Here is a 23,202-nt window from a genome sequence, read left to right on the forward strand (position 1 = left end):
TCCTTCACCTGCAAAATTCACAACACATCACTTGCATGAACATCTGTTCTGTTTTTTCTCTGTTGATAACACAATGATGTGTCTAATCCTCATCAGCAATTCCTTCAGCTTCTCTGATGCTGGCTCTGACTTTTTCCTACAGCTTATTTCAGTGGAGTGTGCAGAAAGGCTCTGTAAGGACTCACCATGCTGTTAGGTGTTACCTGTTGCTTTTGCTCAATAGCCAGAAACAGATAAAATTTACCTTGGTTTGACTTGCACAAACTCCTAAGAAGGGGGCTTTTTTTATAATATTATTCATTATTTCTTCTTCCCTTTGCAACAACATTATTTATGATACTTATTCTCACTTACTTCCCTCTTTTATATTACTTGGTCAGATTATCTCCTCAGCTTGATGGTGTGGGAACTTTCCCATACTACTCAAAATTTAGTGTAGAGTTGAAAGATTTCTGTGAATCATGGCAATAGCCTTTTCCCAGTTTTCATTATTTTGGCTTAGGTACATCTATCTTTATTAATGCATCATGTTTTACTACCTGTAAATGTAAAAATGCAAAAATCTCACACATACTGCTATTTGTATATTCTGTAATGTAGGTAGGTCTGGAAATGCTGCAGTGTCACTGCAAGGTGCATCAATTCTACCACCTAGTAACTATTATAACAACTAATTAAAAGAAAATGAATGAACAATTTAGATGTTTTATTTGCAGTGTCCTACTAGGAAAGCAGAAGAGGACATAAATGTATTTTATAGCTAAAGAATGATAAGAACTGTTGTTATAACAGCATTATAATTTATTATAATTTAACAGTGTTTATTTCTAATATTATATGATTATATAAGAAGTTTCTGAAATGTCCACAGAAAAGTTATCGAGTCAATGTTGAGATAAATAATATTTATAGCTGCCTAAATTTAGACTGTGCAACCCTGCTTGTTTAGTTCCTCGTCTCTGGAAGGTTCCTTGGTATTTCTTAGTTAATGGAAATGTCTTTAATACTAACAGTGAGATAAATGAGACCAGCTAAATAAATAAATGCTGCTCCAAATCCAGGCAGATTTACCTTTGTAAACTATGCTGGGAAGAGATGTGTAACTGTCACAGGAGCTGCCTGGCCATGTGTATTGATGGGATTATGCAGATATGTCTCTGCTTGTTGCTAAAGGTTCACAAGGCTCTCGTGAGACTAAAGTAAAAAGAAAACCATTGATGTACCAGCACAAAAATCAAAGAATAGTCCAATAACAAGCACAACAAGGAGAAGCAACTACCATATGCAGAGTAGCTAAAGAGAACAATTAAACCTTGTTACTGAACAGAGAGACTGAAGGATGAGTGAAAATAATAGTTTCCAGGGAATATAGGCATATTGATGTGAGTAGGAAACAGCTCCTGCTAGGATTTGTCACCAATTACTTTTTCCCTATGCTGTAAGGGAGAACCCTGGTGCTCTATTTAATTATTCAGAACTAGGATATTGCTCTTCCCTAGTTTCTTCAGAAAGGGCTCAGGAAAAAAAAACCTCTTTCTAGAATACCTGTGTATGCAGTAAATTAAACAGGCTGTTAGCTCTTGGTATGATTTGAGAGATGTTGCCAAATAAGTTCTTTTTATTCAGATTTCATTTTCAATTAAGAAGCAAAGAAAAAAAAAAGATAACTAGCCCTTTTCACCATATAGATCAGAAATAGTGTACATTTGATGACAACAGCTATAAAATTTTCTGTCCTTTCTAAGTCTACTTTATAAGTCTGAAGTCTACTTTTAAAAGTCTAAGTCTATTTATATGCCAAATAGCATCATACAGCCAAGCAAGCACATTCAGAGCATACTATCATTTAATAAGTTTTTTGAAATTCTTGGTCAAATGGCTTCTTATGGGGGTTTAACATCTTTGATGGGAATAATTCAAGCACCTATACCTCAGAACTCTGCCACATCCCTGTACACTCATTCCTATGCCTAATCACCCCTTCTGTTAAGAAATTCCTCCTAATGTCTGACCTGAATCTCCCCAGCTGCAGCTATAAAAAGAGACTATAAAAAGAGATGTGGGAGTATTCATTTTTAAACCAGGAAAAACATCTGCTGCATTAAAAAATTTCTATGAAATGGTTAATTGAAAAATAGTGAACTACTGAAAAAAAATTACTAAATGAAAAAGCTAAGGAAAATTAATCATTGTGAGACAATATGCATGAGAAGCTCTTAAGCCTATGTCAAATAAGAAAGCCTCCAATCATTTCTCTGATTTTTATTGCTGGTATGTGAGAGATGCTTTCTCTGAAGGTTAGCGGATTGTAGCTATGTTTTAAAAGCAGATTTCACAATTCTCCTCATGAAAGCTACATGAATGAACAAGTGTTATTTTATAAAATATTTACAATGCAGCTCACATGACAGCAGGGCACTGAAAGACTGACAATAATCAAGGAAGTGCAGTGAGAACATGTGTGAAAACTGAAATTCAGAGGAGCTGTACTTTGCAGCACTTTCTCTCTCCAACCTTGCTTTGGAGTTGAGCAGTGCTCTGCACCTCAGAGGAGTTTAGGATGCTGTTACTGGCACAAGAAATGATAAATGTTTACTTAAATGGCCATCAGTATTTGTGTCAAATTCTTAATCTTTGCCTTTCACAGTGTGCAAAAGTGATCCATAGCAAGAACATAAAAGTTTGTTCAGATTTCCCTCAAGGAATGTGAAATACTCTGAACTCCATAAGACTGTAATGAGATGGAAAATTTCTGCAAGTTTCTGTGGTTTTAGGCCAGGAATCATATGTGGTGTCATGATTCAGATAACAGTATACTTCTCCTTTGTCATAAATAAGAGACTTGCTTTTTCTCTGTTGTATTTGCTTTCTCTCTAATGCCTGTTCTACTTTCTGTGGTGCTGTCAAAAATATTATGATATAATATTGTAGGAGAATAAGTAATTCACTCATCTGGGATATGGAAATCCTGTTAATTTTAGAAGGTACATTTAATAAAATTGCATCATTGGCAGAGACTTTTTCATATTATACTGTGTTTATTAGAGAAAATCTCTTTGCATTAGGTTCAAAGCCAGAAATTGATTTCCAAAGGAGCTGAGTGCCTAGCTTGCTTAGATATTTTGAAAATCCCACTAGGTCTCTGTTTGCAGCCTTTTGGCATCTAAATACCCTCGAAAATCTGGCTTAAGAGTTATAACAGTTACACAAAGGAATTACAACTTGTTATTGATGCCAGAAGGATTTTAGTGGCACTGAGCATATTGATGTTACACTGGGGAAAATTATATTTACATGTTTTAGAGCACTGAATTAATTTTAACATAAAATAAAACTTTGTTTAACATATGTAAAGAATCTGTTCTCCAACATATTATTCCTTGTAGGGATTGAGATAAAATGTTTTACCAAGCTATAAACAGAGAAGTGACCAGTTCAATGGCTTATTAGTAGTCTGGAAAAAAGGCATGGAACAACCAAAACAGATAGCTCAGCATTAATGCCAGATCCGTTCCTATTATTGTGTTTTTTTTTGCTTCCTTGCTGCTATTCTTTTGCTTAAGCCTCTTAAAGTCAGTTTGTCCATTTTTCAGTTCCTATGAAAATATCTCATATAATTTCAAAATAAGCTTGAAATGATTTATTTTTACAATTTTAATATTATAAATCCAAAAGAGGAATAGATATTTTGGCTTCTGGGTTATCCCTAGGCAAAGGAAGAAATGAATCCAGGCTAATCTATATACTCCACTATGTATATAATTCTTTTCATGGCCTCAGGAAGACCCCAGAGCTGAAAGCTCTATGCTAATTTTGGATGGTTGGTTTCTATTCTGATGAAAAATATTTCTTTATATCTGCAATAATACAGTTGAAGCAGCAAGAGCTATAGAGTTCAGAAAATTTCAGCAATACCTTTACAATTAAGTTTTAAACTCAGGCCCATAGTTGCAGGATACAGCTTTTGACTAATTTTCCTGAAATTCAGCTTGTATATCCACCTGTGATAAAATAACTGAAAATATAATTAATAGATCTGACTTAGGGATTTTTCCACCTTGCTTCCCTTCCTGAATATGAGCAATGAGAATTGTAACATATAACATTTCTGATGTGTTGTGAAGGACTGGTAAAATCCAAATTCTCTGCTATGTTAAAAATAAAAATCCAGCTTGACATGGGAATAGGGGTATTTACCACTGAAGTAGATTTGTGCTGAAGTAGATGCAGATGCTGTAAACCTGGTTCTTTGTGCTTACCTTGCTCTAATAGAAATTCAGGAGACACAGAACCGGATACAACATGACACTGGCAAAAAGTTTGGTGTAGTTCTGCAATGAGCCCCCTCCTCTAGAAGAGGAATGTAAATGGTCTCCATAATCTCCTCTGTAGCTGTGTGGAGGTCACTGGGTGCTGAAAGGCAAAAAGGTGGAATTGAGCCATTCAATCAGCTGAAGACCTGGTTGAAATTTTGAGATGATTTGGCTGATCAATATTATTTGGATAGTCTTTGTAGGCAATGGCTGTTTTAAGACATGAAAACATTTTTGCACCTGTCTGGAGTATTTCTGTTGAAGTCCCAGCTGGTAGAGAGTGAGTGATGTTTCTGTATGTGTAGCACCTGCTTTTGATTTCAGAGGGGGAACAAGAAAATTACTTCAATGGGTGGTGACATTAAATACAGCTGTTGCCTGGCAGAAAGCATATTACCTCTATTTTACCCACGTGAAAGCATTTCTACCTTGCATCATGGACAGGTACAAAGCTCCAGCTGTAACCTCCCTGAGGAAGAGACAGAAAGGGTTGCATTCCCCAAAACTTTCCTGCAGCTATGAAATAAAGTTCAGTAGCTTTGTCATTTTTATTATGCAGAGGAAGATGGGGATGACCAGAAGGAGATTTTTGATGGAACTGGGAAGAAGAAAAGGTTTCAGAGTAGAAAGTGAGCTAAGGTAAGTAAATGTTTTTATGTTTTGAAATAGCATGTAGTAATGCTGTGTGGAACATTCTAATTCAATAAATATAGTCATACAAGTGCCTGTGATTGAAGCTTTTGCCTAAGTTTAGGTGGATATAGTTGGCACTATAAATAAGTATCAGGAGTTCAATAGGTGTTCCTAGTATGTGGTTTATTTCTACTGTCTTCTAGGCAGAGAGAAGGCAAAGCACAAAACTTAGCAAAATTTCTAATTTTTCACTTTTAAAATGTGCATTTCTAATTTATTGTAAATCTGTCAATTTTCATGTGTCTCCATATCAATTGTATCTTTAGCTCATCTGAATCAGTCATTGTTTGTTTCCCCTTTGAAGTCAGATTAAGATTAATCTAAACTTAATGGTCAATTTTGAAAATGAAAGAAAGTTAAATATATAGTAAAGGAAACTGTGATGGGTTGAGGGGGGTATTTGTCTACATCATCCCTGGTATTATAGTATTTAACTTTTTTACACTGGTGTGAGTCTCAAAGTTATGGCTTATGCTTTAGTACTATCTGGAAGGGCACTGGAGAAAAACCTTAGCAGTAAAACACCACAGATATGGCATTTGAGAGTGAAAACATACTCCAGATTCAGGTTTGTCTGGTTTCAGTAAACTAACTCATTCTGAAGGAAGCCTTCCTCCAAACAGAGCTTTACATAAGTGCTGCTTATGTCATTATACAGTTTTCCAGAAGCTGCATCACTATATAGGTTCTCTGAAAAGCTGGAGGAAGGCCAAGTATTGATCATTTCTCGGAGAGTGTACAACTGGGTCCTCCCTATAAAAGCTCATTTCCACAGACTTCTTTTTTTTTTTTTTTTTTCAATCCCATCAACTTTGAAAGTTTGAGGAAGAAGGGAGGGTGAAATAATTTGTAAAGCAAGATTCAAGCAGGTATTAAACAGAAGTAGGCAATTAGCATCTGATCCAAAACTAAGTGAATTCTTGAGGAAAAAAGAAATGCAGAGTGCTGTTCTGGATTCTACATTAATAATCTGTAGGGGACTGTGCAAATACTTTATCTGGGCTTCTTTGACACACAAGTATTTATTGCCAGTATTTCAGGCTTTCTGTAAGTTCTATGAGGCAGGTGTTATGTTTAATTTCAGCTTAGCTGCTACTGGATAAATCAAAGCTATTTAAGTGTCGATTTTTGCTTTTGAAAATGCCAGAGGAAATGCTAAATTTGTTATGTTCTGTGCCAAGCAAATAGCACAGCTGTACAGGTATGAGAGGAAACTGGAGCACAGCAGCTAAAGTGCTGCTGTGAGCATAGTGATGGCAAAGTTCCCAGCTCTGCAGCTTGGTACAAATGCATAACATATGAATTTTTTATATGAAGTGAAATAAACCACAGGAAGCAGAAGTCCTGTGTCTCTAACTGTTTTTTGTTTTTTTTTTTTTTTTAACTCAAGTATAAAGATGTGACAGTTTAATTAAAGTGGGGCCTAGGGTTAAATAATAGTAGACCAAACAGTATTTCATGGAGATTCACTTAATCTCTGTTTGTAATATTTTAGAAAAAAATTAATTTGTATTTATTCTTTTTCAATGGACTCTGCCCTACAAGTTCCACTATATGGAGAGAAAAAAATTGTGCTGTAGCCTGATACACATTTTTGAAGCACAGTCCCTTCAGTACTTTTCTTATAGTTCCAAAATACAGTATTTTATTGCATTGGAGAGTTATTTGATAAGTTTTCTATGGAGCGATTCCAATATTTGCCATTTCATCATTTGTGATTTCATGACTTGAAGAAATTGGCGATTCCTCATTTCAATAAGGATCACAGAGATAGGCCAAAGGATTTTCTTGGTTTTCTGGAAGGTAATTTGCTTTGAAAGGTTGTGCAGTCTGCCTTTGACAGCACACACCATGTTTTGAAGTCCATGCTAATCAGCAATCTCCACCAGTGGGATCCTCTCTGCTTTAACAGGCTGATGCTCAACTCCTCCAGGTGTTACAGAGAGGTTGCTGAGCTTTCTGTCAGGTCTACTGGAAATTTACTCTATTTGCAGAAGGCTGTCACCATCATGGGCTAGCAGAAAGTCACAGACTTTCAAATGGATGTGGCTGCCATCAAGGCAATTTATGTTCCAGCTCTGGCTTTCCTTCTGTGAAAATATTGCCAAATAGTGACACTGCCTGTTTGTGCCTTTCCCACAACAAGTTTAGGAATCTGTTGCCTGACAGAAATTAATGTTGGAATATATTTTCTAAATACTGAAGTCCTACAAGTTGATGGAAATGAAGAATTTTCTCCTTTCTCTTTCTTTTTTGTGTGGGTGACAACACCCTCGTGGGATGCATAGGGAGCAGGAAAACTCAGAACCATTCAGAATTTCCTACCCAAGTCTGTATTTTTCTAAACTTGCTGAGAAGCATCAGCAGGCCAGAGAGAAACTTACAGATCATTCTAACTGTGCACAAAATCTTTTCTTGAAACACAACTTCGTCCCTGTCCATTATTTCACTGTGATGGGTACAGAAGTCTGTCTTTTTAATCTTTAAAAGGATCACCTTTTAATCAGGTAATCCTTTCCAATTGTTCTATACAACAACTGAAATTTACTGCAGTAACATTTGTGCTATTGTATTTTTGGGCAATATATAACGTATTGATTAACAGTTCAAGCTGTAAATTTTGTATTCACTAAACCATCAGTTTTGTTATACTGGCATAGCAGCAAGGAAGTGGTGTTTAGATGGGGCATGTAGTTCATAAGGTTTGATTCATGAATATTTGGCAATGCCATATGTAATGAATGGCTTCATACAAGCAGAAAAAACTTAAGTATAAAGAAAGATATTACTTGCTGTAAAGTTTTAAATAATTATTGTTAACTGACTTTTCAATGTTGCACTCATTGATGAGGAATATTGGGAAGAGACTGTCAGGTGTTGTCAGCAACCTTTTAATTATGGTACTGCTTGTGTAAACTAAATATTTTCAGAATTGCAAAGAATGTGTGTTGGGCTAGAGTCTATGGGTCTATGGCAGGTAAATGATCCTTCAAGAAAGAAAATGCTGCACTTACAGGACCTGTCAGACTATAGTCTTTCCTCAAGGCAGAGTCAGTGACCAGAATAAATATATGGTGATATGAAAACTTAAGTGCTTCCACATCCTAGTATACAATATACACTACAATTTTCTGGAAGTTGATGGTAAGTAAATACAGAAATAACTCTGTATCTGTGTACAGTTGGATTCAGTGAAAAAAAAGAAAAATTTTTTGTGTACTTCTTGACAGTGACTCTGTCACTCATATTGTGGCTGAGAACAACTCTTACCTGGAGGTGCTGGACTGGCTGAAAGGACAGGCTGTGGGTGACAGCTCTAGGTTTGAACTACTGGACATCTCCTGGTTCACAGCCTGCATGGAAGCAGGAAGACCAGTTGATTCAGAAATGAAGTATCGTCTCATGGTAAGACATCTGCAGTGTGAATGCAGTGATATTCAAAATAAATGCCTGTGATTTTATTTATTTTTTTAAACCTAAAATATATATAGTTGCATTATTATTTTTGAATTTTAATTTTTTTTCTATAAAATTTATATAGTAATTCACACAGATTTGGTAGATTAAAAACACCTTCTGTATCTTCTTTATCAGTGTCTGGTTATGCTGAGTTACTGTGTCATCTCAGATTACAAACTGGTAATACAGAATCACAGAATGGTTTGGACTGGAAGGGACCTTAGAGATCATCCAGCTCCCACTGCCCTGCCATGGGCAGGGACACCTTCCACAGGATCAGGTTGCTCAAAGTCCCATTGAACCTGGCCTGGAACACTTCCAGGGTTGGGGCAGCCACACCTTCTCTGGACAATCTGTTCCAGTGCCTCACCACCTTCACAGAAGAGAATTTCTTCTGTCCAGCTAATTCAAATTTCCCATCTGCTGGTGTAAAGCTATTTTCACCCGGTCCTATCACTGTGCACTTGTTACAAGTCTCTCTCCAGCTCTCTTGCAGCCCTTTAATTACTGGAATGCTGCTGTTAGGTGTTCCTAGAGTCTTGAGAGGCTCAACAGTCCCAACTCCTCTGCAATATCCATCAATGAGGCACTCATGCTGTTCTGGTATTTGTGGTATTTGCTCAAATATGTCAATATCATGGTAGACATCCCAGTGAGAGCAGTACATTTCAATGGGCTGTTGATGGAATACTTGGCCTCCCCAAAACAATGCAAAAATATTACAACTTTTGCTGTTGCAGGGTGGTCATCTAACAGCTGGGCCCTTGAAGAATCTGTGAAAAGAAGACTGATGTAGTCTATGGACATGTGTTTACAGATTTGGCACCATAAAGTAAAACTGTGCTAGGAGAAGAAAAAGTTTTATTATATTTTATTATCTTTCAATGGAAGCTGTAAGTCAGAGGATATTGTAAATGGCAGACTGATTATTTGGTGCATGGTGTTTGACCTTGAAGCAGTGGGTGATGATGTTTTCCTTTGATCTATACCTGACAAATTATCTGCTGATTTCTCAGATTGGAGCCTAGTGAGAAGCAGTGGTACTCAATGCCTCGGCACAGACTGTGAGTGATGGGGGTTTGGGGGGGATGCTGGAGGTGCTGTGCCCAGCCTGTGCCACTGAGCCATGGAACAGGCCCAGCACTGCACTGGATGAAGCTGCTCCCTCGTTCTGCACCGCCCCAGCCTCGCGGGGATGGGCTTGGTGCGCACCGGCAAAGAAATTAATTCATGTGTCAAGAGAACTCCAAATCTGATTAAAGCTCTCTGAGGTAGAGTGAGGGATTCCTGCTGATTCCTGAGGGTCTGGATTAGGCTCTGTGTGAGCTGTGAGCACACTGGGACCACGGCAGGGTGTGCAGCATGTGCCCTCCTCTGAGGCACAGAATGCCTGAATATTTAAGAGCGGCATTGTGCTGTTTGCTGCTTCTTCATTTTGGTATTTAGATTATGAAGGATGATTCATAAATGCCATCCTTTCCCAAGAAAAACTGTAGCTCCTGATTATTTTTTTCATTCATATTGCATTTTCATTGCCAGAAAATATTTCCCAGTTTTTTACATATAAGAATTACTGTTTAATAACAGTTTGGGCTGGGGGGGAGGGGGGAGTGAATACACCAGATGGAGCTGTCGCTCTCAGACTCAGCATGATTCCATGACAGAATATGTGTTTATATTTGAAACCCTTCCAAGGATATATTTTTGCAATACATTTTTAACATTTTTTCAGTGAATCTGCTGGAGGGAGAAGAGAGCAAAGAAATTAATACAAAAAGAAACATAACAAAAGCAAACCTTATAGCTACTGCTTTATTTCATCTTACAGGCCATAAAAATATAAATACAGGGAATGCAAAGAAGTTCTCTGAAAAACTAATGCATTAAAACAATAAACAAAATCCTGTGAACCTTCCTGAGAATTTCACATCAGCATTAAAAGTAAACCAAATTACCTTTTATGTACATTCTTAATTTCAGCAGTATGAGGAGACCTATGGATTCATACAGCTCAGAAAAAAATGTTTTCATAATTTTTTTTCTTTCCAAAGCAAGAAACACCTTGGTCTTCCTCCATAATTCCTGCAAATTTTTTTTAAGTCAATGAGAAGGCAACAGCCTTAGTTTTATATAAAACTCCTTTTGGAATATTGGTGGAGCACAAACTTCTGAAAAAGGTATCAGCACTGTCAGGTGATCCTTATTATACTTTGAGACTGGCTCTGCAAGTAAAAGCTTCTGTTTTTATTGCAACATAAAGATTTCTAATAAGATTGCTAATAAATATAGAGTACAGTAAGGAAGCCAGTGACAGCTATACTGTTATTTTTAAAGCTTATAGTTAAAACCAATCTTAATTGTATAGCTTCTCTAAAGTAATAAGCATTTTGTAAAGCAAACAAGGAGAAAACAACAATTCTAGGAGTGCAGTAAATTTAAAAATAATTTTTTGTTGCAGTGTCACCATGCTAATTCTTTTTTCTGCCTTGAGAAATGAGGAAAGATTGAAGTAAAGGTTAATTTTCTTTTTAAGTACTAGACTGAACTCATACATAATGTAATTTAATTGGAATTTCACTGAAGACAAATTTGGTTCGTTATGTCAGACTTGTAAAATGTGAAATGAAAGTGAATTAACAAACCTTGAACTCAAGCTAGATCATGAAGGTTTTGAAGTAAAAGGGATGGATTGCAGTGAGGGAATGTTTTGGGTGAAATCTTATCCCCATGTCGTTTTGTGGTCGAATTCCCATTAATATCAATAGCAGTAAGATTTTGTCTTTCAGATCCTACAGTAGCCTATTTGGAAGGTTATTCTTCATTCAGGACATTTGTTTTACTGCATTAGTAAAAAGAAATGTCCTTCTCCATACAAAACAAGGGGAATAAAGTCAGAGTTACAGACCATTAGCTAACACCCTAATTACAATTGTCATTAAAGTACATCTTTCTGTGGTAGTGAATGATCCAAGAGATGCTCTGATGTCAGTGATTTATAGAGAATAAAAGGTTGGTTGACCAGATTTCAGATGGACAGAATTATTATTGATTCATTGAGTCACAGTTGACTTTTAGGCTTAGTAGCCATCATCTAGTTTAATAAGCTTTGGAAATATGGTAGCCAAATATCTGCTTTAAAAGGGAAGCAAAATATCTCTGTGGCAAAGGTCAGCCCTTGTCCAGAGACACCTTTCCTACCACAAGCAGATGGGTCCCCTTGATAATAGCAGGACATAGATGTCAATAGGTACACAAGGGCATCCCCAGTGCTAGGAAGTGCTGATGTTTCCTGGGCTTTGAAGGAAAAAGAGGCAGAGGGAGACTTCCAGAGGGATAAAATGAGAGGAAGAGTTCTGTAAGGGCTGCTGCAGACTCAGCAGCCTCAAGAGCTGTGCTGTGACTGCATCTCTTCTGCCTTTTCCTCAGTCAGAACCTAGAAGTTGTTAGCTAATTAGGGTTTTGCTTTTGTTTTTCCTAGAAAGGAAAAGAGATTTATTTATTTGAACAAAGGATTTTTTTCCACATTAGCCATCTTTTGATCCTTTGTCTTATCATGTGTCAGGAAACATATTTAATGTTTTCTGGAGCATCTCACCCTGTTTCATTGTGAAAGAGAAAGGCTGTAAGTAATGGAAGAAATCCTTCATTCTGACAGTCAGAGTTTCTCAGGAAATAAAAATGAAACTTATAAACTGTCTGCCTTCTCTTCATAAAATGCTGGATATCAGAGGACTTTATTATTTGGTCAATGCTGCCTGGGTTGCTGGCTGGTTGTCTCTGTGCACTTCATTCACTGCTGCTTCATTTTTTCCTGTTATTTCCCTATGTCATTATACTTCTTGGTGTGTCAAAAAATAATTTGACAAAGAGCAAAGTAGTCCCCCACAAGATTAATTCTGCAGCCAAGTCTGTCTGCTTTACAAATTGATGCAAGTGGTAAAGGCTGTTTCTCCTGCTTATGCCATGTGGAAAATGTCACTGTGAAAGAGTAGCAAATGACATTCACTGCAGCCTGGATGTGGGGTAGAAACTCTGACTACCTCTGGTGATTAAGTAGTCTACACATTTGGATATTTTTCAGTGGTTGCCCCTGCACAGCGTACTACAAATTCATTTTAGTGTTATCTAAAAAAAACAATTAATACTTATATTTTTCCATTTTTCTCTTATCTGTAGTTGTTTCTCCCCAGTACTAGAAATTAGTTTTGATGTAATGAGTTTCCAGGATTCCTTGTTCTACACTATAATTGCTATTGATGGAAGTTTAGGTTTGTCCTGTAATCTGTAAAACCAGTTTTTTTCCCATTTGATTTTCTCACCAAATAGCAGTATCAATTCAGCTCATGTTCGGCTGCTGATAGATAATTTCTATAGTTCACATGCAGGCACCATAATATTCCCTGCAAATCAGCCTGTAGTAATTATTGTTTGCCAGATGTTTTTGTTTTTGCTGTTAATTTCTATCCAAAATCTCTTCTGTTGTTATACATAATCAAGTCCAGTTACCTAAATGCATAATTCTTACTGCTTAAGTAAAATGCTCAAATATCTCTGCTAAGGCAGGAATAGGATGTTTATGTCCAGCCTATCACACTCTTAAGTGCATGGATTTTCTGCATTAGTTTTGCCCTCCTGCACAGTACCAGCTAGTGCTGCATGTAGGGCTCCTGTTCTTTGTGTGTCTGTGTCCTAGTGAAGGTAACAGCTTATTATATATTCTATTCAGTAACATTCTGTTTGTTCACAGTCTTTGCAGCTGGCACTATCATTTCAAGCAGTATATTAGCACTAATCAATCATAGTTTATATGATTTAAAATCAGTTTTAAAATATAATTCATGAATGTGTGCAGAAGTGGATGAGTTGTGTTGTTGTCCTGACTGAAACCCATTTTGGTTATTCCCAAGACTGGTCTTACACATAAAATAGCTTTGTTCCTTTCAGAGTATGTTATGAAAACCACCATAAAATTCACTGCTCCTTCAGTTGTGCAAGCAAATGCCTTTTGTGTGCGTGTGAATACTGTTATTTAACTACTTTGTGTCAAAGGCAATTTAGCATGAAATTAGATGGGGGTGTGTCTATGAAGATAAACACGTGCTTACAGGTTTGCTAGCCTTTAGTCTGTGTGATTGGAAACAGGGGAGAAAGGGCTCATCATTCCATTATTGGTGTAAAAATTTCTTTTCTGTATCTTCATATTTTTTATTGTTATTGTTGAACCCTTTCCCTGTGGCTTTTGGATAGTGAAATGCAGTAGGTTTTTGACACATCTGCCAAAAGATTTCAAACAAAAGGACCAAGAGCAAAAAATACAGAGAACTGCTGAAAGTACTTCATGTGTCTGAAGTATTTCAGATTTGGCACATTAAAGAAAGGAGGGAATTGAAGGACTGGCTATATAAAGCAGCAGAAAACCAGTTTGAGTTTGCCTTTTTCTGAGTGCTTCCTAGTCAGGGCATTCAGATGTTGAGGACTTGTGCTCAGGACTCTCTTTTGTCAGTGAGGATATGACTCTGAGTCCTGCCTTTTGAGAGAATTCAGGGATGGGCTGCCCATAGACCTGAAGACATTGGTCTATTTTGCATGGAGCAAAATTAGGTGAAAAGTGAATGAGCATGGAGGCAGCCTGGAGATTAGGAAATGCCCATTCAAGTTTTGGCTTCTGGCTCCTTTTCCTTCCTTTGATGAATGTATAAAAATTATGTCTGGATTGTACCAGCACCTGTGGCAATTGGCTAAGGGAGAGACCACATCACCAGCTGGCTGTTGGGTGAAAAAAGAATGGCAATTATTTTTCTGTAACTGTTTATAAATATTTTCTTCACTCTAAAGTGACTCAAAAATGGAACATTTAGCTTAGTGAATTAAATCCAAAAGAAAAAGTTTTCTATCATTTTACCTGCAAGAGGGGAGGAAACTTTATTTCCAATTCATACAAAAATTTTTACTCCACTACTGAATTTAGCTGCAGACTGTGAAAAAGTCAGTTTGGTCTAATATCTCTAATCTTGTATTGAATAATGGAGTGTTTTCTGTGAAAAATCCACATTTTAGAGTTTATCTGCACTTAAAGCTTTGTAGTTTCTCAAACTTACTTCAATAGTGAGAGTAGTAGAGACACACATAATTTAGGAAGACTTCTTTTTTTTTTAAATGGCAGTGACATTGAAAACTCCCTTCAAGAAGTTACTGCAGAAAATAAAAAATCCCAGTAATCACCAGATAAACTATACTGTCAGTCCAGCCAATGTGAAATCAACTGTTTTTCATAGGAGAATGGCAGGAACTTTATTATTTTCTTGCATTCTCTTCAGAGGTTTGTGTTTTGGGCTCATAAAATGTACTTTTTTGTATTTTTAAGCTTTTTGCCTTGTGTGTAACTAACTCACCTTTTTTCTTACCCTTACTAGGAGCATTGCCAATCTCCTCCTCTGAGTACACCTGAATTGGAAATGCCAGCATTTATTGCAACAAAAGTGTCTCAGTATTCCTGCCAGAGGAAGACAACTTTGGATAACTACAACAAGAAATTCACGGTAATATTTATTCTATCCATAAAATAAAAACTAGCATAATTAGAATAATTACTATATTACTTGCCTCAGTATTTTCTGTGGCACCCTCAGCAAATTCATGAGTAAACAGGCAGCATAATAACAATTCAAAAAGTTGTAAATCTGCCATACTTAAATTAAAATTGAGTGCAAGCTTAATTGCATCCTCTAAGTATTGCTGAAAGCTTAACACAGTGGATCTTTAAATACATTAATAGCTTGTAAACACATGAATTTTTAAAACAAATGATAGAATAACATTCCAAAAATGTCTTTTAGCCTTTCATCAGAGTCTTATGTGACAAGCTGGAAGTATGAAAAACAAAAGTTTGGTTTAGGTGAGTCCAAGGTTCTTCACAGTTGCTGTGCTGCCTTTTGGTTTGCCCAAGTGTTCAGTTCTTCAAAGGATGGTTCTAAACTTCAGATTTTCACAACTGAGCACTTATGAAAACAGACTGCATCTTAATGACTTCAACATCACAAAACTCCCTTTGAATTGTCTAGTTAAATAGAAATCTTGGAGACTGTCATATATCCTAATTAATGCTCATAAAATTGCCCATTTCAGAGGTATGAAGGGTCTGAGTCCTCTGGTCTAAATTCCTCTGGAGTTACTGAGCTTAATGGTTCCTCCTGGCTGGCTCTAAACACTCAGTAACCACAATTCAAAAGGAACATTTCTCAGACTCTAATGTACTGCAGTCTAAATATATCTGACATAGTTACATGTTTCAGCTATAACATCAAACACCTCCTCATTTTTCTACAGCTTTATTATTTATTTTGTTTTTATTTATAATTTTTATGATTCTACCTTGTTTTCCTGTAAATACATACAAATATTTCAAGAAAATATTATTTGAAAGATCCAAATAAAAAGAATAGCAAGAGATACCAGTTATTTGTGACTATAAACCCTTTACAGGGTTAGAAGAAAAACTAAATAGAAACCTATAAGCAACTCAAAAAATACCTTGATCTTGGAATGCACAGTTAAAAATTAAATCTGGCGTATAGTTATGCTTTGAAATAATCAGCAATTACATCAAATATATGTTACTATTTATGGTTGCCAAGTAGGTTAAACTGTTTGCTTATTTATAAAAAAATCCCTTTTTGTGCAATGTGATGGGAATTGAATTTTGACCTTGTTTTGAGCCTGAGGTTGGACTAGAGACCTCCTGAGGCCCCTTCCAACCCCAATATTTCCAACATTCCAAAACTGTTTCTTTTGAAGTGGCTTTATTTCCCCACTTCCTGCTAGTAAAACAAGGCTGAGATTGGAACCATTTAACCTCTTGAAAGCAGCAGTTCTTTTTCACTGTTTATAAATATCAAATACAAACTGCTCTAAGGGAAAATGTCAAATCAGAGTATGACTGAAACATTATGTAAAATACCAAACTTCTGTGAGAAATAGGAAGTAAGTGTCTTAGTTCTACACCTCCTGGAAACAGTAGGATGTGGGACCTGGCTCTTTGATGAATTTTCTACATTACAACATTTTCTCAGATATTCTAAAGGTAAAAAATTGAAAAGAATGTGACAGATAATGGCAAAGTGAAATGGTTGCTCCCAGAAGGCACAAAGTTGTTTTACTTGTCATTAGCATTTAGACCACATTCATTGAGCAGTTTCTGTTATACCTGTGTTTCAGAGGCAGTCCCTAAATTACTTCCAGGTTTATCAATGCAGCAGTCTTAATGTCAAAGTACAGCTTGTATTTGGTAAATGAATTTAGCTGAACATGTTAGAAGTGGGTAAGTTTGATGATGAGAGTGTTGAGATTCCCTTCTGTTGCCCCATATATCAAACATTTCTGAGTCTGGATAGACACTGGGTTTTGTGTGACAAAGGTGTCAGTTTGTCATCTTCAATGTATTTTGAGAGTAACTTCTCTGAGTTCATGCTGTGTTTTGTTTCTGGAGGTGGAACTGGACAAGTTTATATTGTGTGAGTCTGTCTAGAATCAGCACCTTGACAGTTGTAATAGAACTCCTTAGGGCTGGTGCTCTTATTCCTCACCACCAAAGCTGGCAATGGTAGCTGAAGTGTTGGGTGTTTATGGACTGCCAGAACTGGCCTGTGCCTTGGACAGCTGCCATTTAGTCTGCCTTATGTCACAGGAGCCTGATTTTTACATTTGCTGTTTTTTTGTTGGCCTTGTATTAATCCTGTAATTCATGTTCTCAAATAAAAGCATTCCAACAGATTTTTCAGTGCAAGCACTTAGCAAATGCACTGAAGCATTGGTATAATTCACTTGTGCATGCTGTGGGCAGCCAACCATTAAATGACAGATTTTCCCTGGGTCAATACCATACATCCTGAAAATTGGGTCCAAACAATCCTGAGTTATGTGTTGATGGCAGCATTTTGTTATAACAATCTTATTCTGTGAGACAGGCTTGTTCCCTTTGCTTACAGATTTTCTGTTTTCTTTGGTTAGCTTGTTTTCTGATCATGCCCATAAAAGGGGCACAAAGCTATTATTTGCTAATTCATTCTTCATTGAACTCTTGGATTCTTCCTTTTACTGGACTTTGCCATGATATATTGTATTCAGTTCCCCTTTCAAATAAATAGTAGTTGTGTTTGAGAAAGTGTAGTGATTTCATTGGAGCAGCAATGTGGGGACAGCAGGATTTGTATGTCCTGTTTTCTTGTGAGAGGAACTTCTGGGAACTTGATTTCTGAAGAAATTGATAATTAGTGACCCTTTCTAATCTTGAGTCCTGTTCTGCATATATTTCATCATGAAAGACTACTTATTAAAAAAAATAGCAGAGATATTTGATGAGAGCTCATGAGGAAAAAGTGCTGGTTTAACATACTAGGTGCAATTTCTGTGTTCAAATGTCTCCTGTTTCCTGTCTGTTGTAATAGGCAGAAAATAACCTGCAGAATGTTACAACAAGCCAGTTTTACACATGGAAGGGGCTACAGAAGGGTGGACAAAAGTTGCAGATGTCAAGATTTCAGTATAGGGCAAATCCCAGTCAAATAATTTATGAGCTGCTGTGTAGTAAGGCTTGCTGTGTGAACAATATAACAAGAATGTCAGATGCCAAGAGCAGACAGTGGAATGGAGTTTCAGTTCATGGAGTAGAAATGCAATGCTTCAGACTTGGTCTTTGTGCAGTATTGGGTCCCTGTGGCCTTGGGGTGTGCAGGCTGAGAACCCCTGGCACAGGCTTTGCTGAGCTGGGTGGTGCAGGAATGCACCTGAACACATCACCCTGCTCACAGGTGAGCTGTGGCTGCTCAGGTGGGTGAAGCTGCAGAAGAAAAAGCAGATCCTTTGAGCAGAGTCTGTACCTTAGCAAGTTTCCTTTATGTTTGTCTTAAATATTAGCATTATTATGGAATGTAATATTACAATATTGTTCTCTGGCTTATTTGGAGCTATCTTCCCTCTCCCACTGAAAATATACACTTGGAGGCTACATTGTGTTTTCTTGTGCTGAAATAAAAGGAGTCATTCTGCTGTGCCCAGGAGGGGTTGTTGGATTTGAATACTAATACCAGACTGCAATAGAATTCAGAAAGACATTCTTCTGTGAGGAAAATACAATTTAATTCTTATAGAAGAATTAAAGGCAAATGGTTCTGTGGTTCTGAGGCTTATTGCTAATACTACTGGATGTTGCTTTGCTTTGGCTGTTATTCATGGTAATGAGAATGTGAATGTTTAGCACAGGAAAGATGCCTGGTTTCTTTTCCACTATGTTAGGGGAAAATAAAAAAGAAATATTTCTTCTTTTGTATGTACAGAAAAATGTATCAGTTATGCCAGTGGCTCAAGCAGTTATTATGATTATTATTATTTCATTTTAAAACACACCTCAGAAGATCCTCAATTTTAGTTATTATAATAAACTTGGGAGCTGTGTAGTAGAAAACCACTAATGGAATGGATACTCTTAATAACATGTAGTGTCCCAATGACATAGCTTGCTTCAGCAAAAATTCTCCAGACTGCACCTCTGAATTATGATGTGAATGTGTGCAAAGTGTATACCTAATAAAAATTAATTGATGGTTGGTCTAAGGAGTAAATATGTATTCAGATTTTTAAGATAAATGGAAAGGTGCTTTCTAAAACAGAGAGTATAACTCTCTATTTAACTTTTCAGCATTTTAAATTTGTATGATACTTTAAATCTATGTTGCTTTCTCTACCATATTAATATATGTAATATACATTTTATATTTTATATTTCTTATTGCAGTGTGTCTATTATGTAGGCCATTTTTATGTGATTAACACTCTAACTGCATTTCTGTGCTGTGTCAGCAGATTTTTTTCACATTTGTATGGTTTTCTTTTACATAATGTGGAATAATACAAAAACTCATGAATCCCACTCTTTTTCAAGAAATGAACTTGTTATTGTTTGTTAATATGAGGAGCAACTGGAGATAACATATTTATTTCTAGTAATAGTGTTTATGCAAGGACCCTGAGATCATGCACATTATGCTTTTATTGTTACTTTCTCAGCTTCTTTGTTTTTCTAGCTGATGCAAAATAACATGATAAAATCTTTGGATCCGGGAAAGTGTTGGACTTTTCAGTCCAGATACAGAAACAAAAAAATCAGATTGAACAAAAAGGGGTAATTTCATTTATATGGAAGTCACTTTAGACAATATTGGAGGTTTGCCTAAATTGCTTAATTCTTCTTGAAGTAAGTACCTGGAAGTGCTTATTTTCTCTCTGTTTTCTCTCTCAGCCTGTACAAAGGCCATTCACATGCCAGATGTCTCTTCCTACCACAATGCAAACTCGAGATTTACAGTGGTGATAGAGAGGAAAATTATTGGAATGAAAGCTGCATTCTAAAACTTTGGTCAGTTTTGTGTGGTCATCAAACACTGATGTTGTTGATGTGATGAGAAGTAGGACCCATCCTTTGGATTTGCAGCCTCCTAAATCAACAAGCAGAAAAGAGTGATTGAGAGTGAAAGCAATTTAACTCAAATTGCTGTTCTGAGTATAACAGTTTTTCAAACACATACCATGTAAGATTTTTGTTTTTTTTTAATCACTATTTGCAATTTAGCTCTTTGGCAGATTGAACTTACTTGTATAACAGCGTGTTAATATCTTTTAAATTTGTTCTGCAGCAGTGTTTGCAGACTCAAGTAAGATAGGGGCCTTTTTTTATGAAAGATGCAGTACAAGCACATTGTGAAAGCTTTAAAGCCCTGGAGTGTTCACAGTCCTAATAGAGAGTGAATGGAAGATGCCAAGATTAAAAATGGTAGGGAGGTGTGAAGCAGCTTTCCAAGGTCTCAGTGCAAAGTTGTGAGTGTAGGCATTGCAGTAAGACAAGTGCCCTCTCCATGAAACTGTAATAAATTCTTTACAAAACAGATTAGATTAAAAATACTTTTTTTGGTGCAATATTTGTGATTTCTTTTCTAGCAGAGTCTTAAATTGAGTTTATTAAAGACTGTTTTGCAAGTAGCATTGGTCTTGCTCTGATTGTTGAAATTAGCAGGACAGTATGAAATAGCTCATGGGACCATTAATTTGTTTTGCCTTTCTGCATGACTTGTACTCTGATAATTATGCTGAATGTTATTGGGTCAACTGTTCAGCAGACAGAAATTAGCATGGTGTTACTGATTATTATTTTTTTCTGAGAAGCATTCTCATATATTAGTTGAGAATCTTGCACTTTTTGTTGGTTTCAGATAAATAATTTTTAGCATCTATAGTATTTTAATCTGTCTTTTTTGCATATGTAAGGTGATTACTGGTAACTTCATGTTGGTAATGATATTTTATCTTGTAAGGTCTTAAATACCAGATATTAAATGAGATTCAGAATTCCTCTCTACATCTGTCATGTTTCTTATTCTTACATAATTGAGCAAAATCTTAGTGTGTTTTTTGGATCTCACCCACTGGAATCTGGAAGTTCATTTAAACCCCAAATTTTTCCATAGTTTAAGTCTCACCAACAAACATTCCATAATTTCAGAGAGGGAAGTAAAATTTCCAATAACAGAAGAACTGAAATGTAGCCCAGATCTGTTCCATATTTAAATAGAGCAGACCCTGCAGAGTACTCTGAAGATAATGAAATTCCCATGTATGGGAAATCTCTGGAAATATAGTTTCCTTTTAAACTGATACTTTTTAAACAGGTAATCTGAATATTGATCTGATTGATAAAGGGAAGGTAAGGTTCTTCATTTAGAATAAATGGTCAGTAGCTTTCCTTTTTATACCACCATAAGTAGACTTCACAAGAGATCTATTAGATTGTAGACTTTTCTTAAATAATATTCAAATTTTATATGCTTGTCCCCTCTAGCATATTACTCAATATGAACTATGCTACTTAATAGACATGAATTCTAGTTGATGCCTTTTTTTTTTAAAGGAATGTTTTATTAAAAAGAATGTTAAAAGTAGTTTTATGTTAAAAGACAGATCTGTAATTAGTTGCAGCATTTGCAGGCAATGTGGGTTTTTTGCAAGGAGACTAATGAATATTCAGTAATCTTTAATTGTTTATTTTAAACAGCTTAATGAGCTTCACAAAGGCAGGAAAACATTGAAAAATGTAAACTAGAATAAAAATGCTCTGATTATATTTTCTCATTGATTATCAACAGCCTCTGAGTAAAACGTTTCGTGTGATTGTATTTTCCAATAGTGATGGTGACACAGCTTTTCTGAGACTTGCCCTCCTGCCAGTGGGAAGGGACTGACACCTCTACAGCAGGGCTGGTGCTGGTATATGCAGACACAATTATCACAATGGCTGATTATTCAGTGTGGAACACTTACCAGATGTGCATGTGAGAGGCTGCCTTTTGGGAGTGAGAAAAAACATCCCAGGACTTTTTGAGCACTCTAATCAAGGAGCTGGCTTTGCCAGTCTCTGCCATTATTAACACATGCTGCTGAGCAGCTGCTTTTGGAAACCACTTTTCTGGCTGTGTTTATCAGTGTAGACTATTTAAACAAGAATATAATAATTATATCTTTTAGCTCTGCCCCTGATTAATGCTTTTAGTATTAACTGCATTAAGACATTTCTTGCCAAACACTGCTTTCTTGAGCATTTATGTGTACAGATTATAAAGAAAGAAAAAAGAAATCAAAAGTAATCTTAATTTTGTGAGCTGAACTGTAAATCTCATTTGAAGCAACAATTAGCATATTCTATTACATAGTAAGAAAAAACCTTTGAAGCTGTTAAAGAATAAAAAAGTGTAAGAACATGGGAGAAAATCCAGAAAACCCCATAGCAGAGGAAACAGCAGAGTCCTGTTATCCCACTTGTAAAATACATCTCCCCATTTGCTTTGCAGTACTGTCTCTGCTGTGTCTTTCTTCCATGCACAAACTGGGATGAATCCATGATGTTCATGACCTCAAACTGGTAGTTTCATCTATTGCTGCATTAGTTCTCTTTCTAAATAGAAGCTACAATGTGTCTGTCTTACCAAAAAGTCTGTAATTACATACAACATAATCTGTCAACTAAATAAAGATCCTAAGTGTGGAAAAAAAAAAGGGCAGTTGAATAAATCCAACAATTAGCTACTGTAAGAGATTTAGAGACAGATGTTAGAAAGCTAAGGCTTGTGCATTATTTTTCTAATAGATTGAGGTTTTTGTTTTGTTTTGGTTTGGTTTTTTTTCCCCCAAAGGAGCATTCTCTCTCCTCTTTTTGATTCCTTATACCCAAGGGATAGTTGAATGTAAATGATGGTTGAAACTTGCAGATCTGGCATGTTGCTAAACAGCTGTCCTTCTCATGAGCTTTTTCATGAAATGTTATGAAAATGGATTTTCACAGCCCTTACTAATCAGGGTAGCTGGTAAATAAATATGCAGCTAAGGGAAGGATTCTTAGAGTGAGGCAGGCACCAGGCAACTGATTCTTAGGGAGATCAAGGTGATACTGGTGATATAGAATAAAGGAAATTGTAGCAAGGCTACTTTTATACACTTTAAGATAGTGCAGGGAAAACAAAAGGGGGAAACGAAGTGGTTTTGCTCACCTATAGTACCAACTTCTTTCTAAGGAAATAGTGTCAAAACATTTAAGATCCCTGTCCTGGGATGGCTCTCATTTTTTTTTTTTTTTCTTTTCTTTTTGTTAAGAGGAATGTTTTGCAAATTGTAGGGTAAGGAAAGATGTTTTCTTGAA

General features: G+C 36.3%; 1 protein-coding gene across 1 annotated transcript in view; it reads left to right on the top strand.

Annotated features, from left to right (window-relative positions):
* The first annotated feature begins 4,749 nt into the window (after positions 1-4,749).
* The window catches only part of DNTT (DNA nucleotidylexotransferase), an 81,180-nt gene continuing 62,727 nt past the window's right edge, over positions 4,750-23,202 (top strand). The window contains exons 1-3 of the mRNA XM_056494395.1: positions 4,750-4,952; positions 8,237-8,411; positions 14,879-15,004. Coding sequence (XP_056350370.1) covers positions 4,750-4,952; positions 8,237-8,411; positions 14,879-15,004 — 504 coding nt within the window. The remainder of the gene's footprint in view (positions 4,953-8,236; positions 8,412-14,878; positions 15,005-23,202) is intronic.

The sequence above is a fragment of the Oenanthe melanoleuca genome, chromosome 6, assembly GCF_029582105.1.
Source record: "Oenanthe melanoleuca isolate GR-GAL-2019-014 chromosome 6, OMel1.0, whole genome shotgun sequence".
NCBI classification, from domain to species: Eukaryota; Metazoa; Chordata; class Aves; order Passeriformes; family Muscicapidae; genus Oenanthe; species Oenanthe melanoleuca.